Here is a 2,398-nt window from a genome sequence, read left to right on the forward strand (position 1 = left end):
ATTAACATATCAGCAAGCATATCGGGCCAAAGAAGTTGGCCTTGAAATAGTTCGAGGCAACCCTGCAGAATCATATAACTTACTTCCTAAATACTCTAATGTTTTGACCAAAGCAAATGAAGGTACAGTTACTCACCTGCAGCGAGATGGAAATGATAATTTCTTATACTATTTTGTAGCTATTGGCTTTTCTATCAAGGGTTTCATACAGTGCATGAGGCCAGTGATTGCTGTGGATGGTACTCATCTAAAGGGGTTATACCGTGGAACTATGTTTGTTGCGACCTGCCTGGATGGAAACAACCAATTGTATCTGTTAGCCATTGGGGTTATGGATTCGGAAAACAATGATGCTTGGGAATGGTTTATGACGAAATTACATGGAGTAATTGGTGATATGCCGGAGTTGGTATTTATCTCAGACCGATGCACCGCGATCAAGAGAGCCGTTTTAAAAGTATTTCGCTTAGCTGTCCATGGCGTTTGTTTTTACCATGTCAAAGGTAACGTTAAGTCAAAATTCAAGATGTCGAAAGCTCTTTGGGATGAATTTGAGCCTGCCTTCATAAACGCAGTGAAAACATATGGACACGAAGAATTTAAAAAACAACTAGAGGGGTTGTGGCAACTCCACGCGGATGCAGCTGACTACTTAGAGAATAATGTTAGCACATGTAATTGGGCAAGGTCTGAGTTCGAAGGTAGAAGGTACAGTATTCTAACCACCAACATTGCAGAGAGCGTGAATTCATTACTGAGGGAACCGAGGAAATTTCCTATAACTCATCTTGTTGATCACTTTAGGAAAACATTGCAGCAATGGTTTTATGATAGGAAAATTACGGCTGAGTCGATGAGTACTCGTCTAACAACGTGGGCAGACGAAATAGTCTCTGATAGGAGAACTTTGGCTGAAAGAATGACCGTTCGTCCTGTGGCTCAGTATCGATTTCATGTTTTGGGTGGTGGTATTAAAGAAGGGATAGTTGACATTCGTGAGAAGACTTGCTCCTGTAGAGTGTTCCAACTTGATCAGCTTGTTTGTGCACATGCAATTGCTGCTTGCATAACCGTGTGCGTGGATTACATAAGTCTTTGTTTCGAATTTTACACTCAGGAATCATTAGTGACGGCTTATGCACAACCAGTAGACCCTGTTGGCGACATGGCATATTGGGAGGTTCCTGAGGAAATTCGAGCAATGAAAGTTAACCCACCAATAGAAGCACCATTGCTCGGCCGTCGTCCAGAGCTCAGAATACCCTCTGTTGGTGAGGATGTTGACAGGAGAACTATAAGATGTGGCTGGTGCAACGAAGTGGGTCATAATCGAAAAAAGTGCAAAAATCCCATTGCATCGACACGAAGCTAATTGTATCGTTTTAAATTATGTATTTTGAGATCTGATTTTTATTTATTACACCATTATATATAACAACCTATTTAATTTCTATTATATTGCAAATTTTTTATTTCAATTATATGTAAAAAAAAAGTTTTGTACACACCAATAATAATTATAAATACAATCGTCTAAAATCCAATTTCATCATTATATATCACCGCCACAATATCCTAAAGGCCGATATCACCATTAAATATATCTACAGCAATTTTCTTCCTAAAGTATTGCCCGTGGCCACTAGTAAAATTAAGTCTTAGCCCAAACATTAAATACATCGTGATCATCAACATAAAAACGACACAATCGCCACTACCAGGCTCTTGTTGCGGCACACCCTTACATATTTTGACATTCCAAGGGTTGGCATTCCGCAAGTCATGTCGGACGTTGTAAAATCCGACATCTTCTAACCATCGAGGGAAGACGACTTCAAGTGGCTTGAACTTATCCTTGTACGTTTTTGTTGGGAAAATATGCTCTTTAAAAGCATATGTGTTTATTTAATTGTAATAAACTATTTTTCTGATTAATAAAATAAATGAGATATTTTATTCAAATATCTTAATTGCATTAATACTTGTATTAAAGTCCATTTAATCATATTATATGTATTTATGTGATCACCATGTGGATTCACAGAAGACATAAATACAAGTTATCTTATGATTAAATAAATTTAGTTCGCAGTTGATAAATAAAGTTGGGCACTTTATTTAGGTATAGATTGTAATAAATTCATTGAATGATTTGTCTTAATCATGTATGAATTTATTGATGTAGTACGACTACATTGAACATGATCACATATGAGATTTAATTAACTTTGTAATAACTGTCAGACTTATTTTACTGTAATCTTAATCTTGAGTTAATTATGATTTCATGATTGTAATTGTTATTCCATTTGAGTTACCAATGGGCACGACACATCCTTGTGGTCAAGATTACCCGGTATCTTGGTGGGAGCAATTATGAGTATTGGAGTTATGGATT

The 2,398-nt window shown here is 36.9% G+C and overlaps 1 protein-coding gene across 1 annotated transcript; it reads left to right on the forward strand.

Annotated features, from left to right (window-relative positions):
• The first annotated feature begins 214 nt into the window (after window positions 1-214).
• Window positions 215-1,372, forward strand: LOC112095643. The gene has a single exon (XM_024177747.1). It carries the CDS (start codon window positions 215-217, stop codon window positions 1,370-1,372), a length of 1,158 nt encoding a protein of 385 aa, XP_024033515.1.
• The last annotated feature ends 1,026 nt before the right edge of the window (window positions 1,373-2,398 follow it).

The sequence above is a fragment of the Citrus clementina genome, unplaced genomic scaffold (genome assembly GCF_000493195.1).
Source record: "Citrus clementina cultivar Clemenules unplaced genomic scaffold, Citrus_clementina_v1.0 scaffold_1, whole genome shotgun sequence".
NCBI lineage: Eukaryota > Viridiplantae > Streptophyta > Magnoliopsida > Sapindales > Rutaceae > Citrus > Citrus x clementina.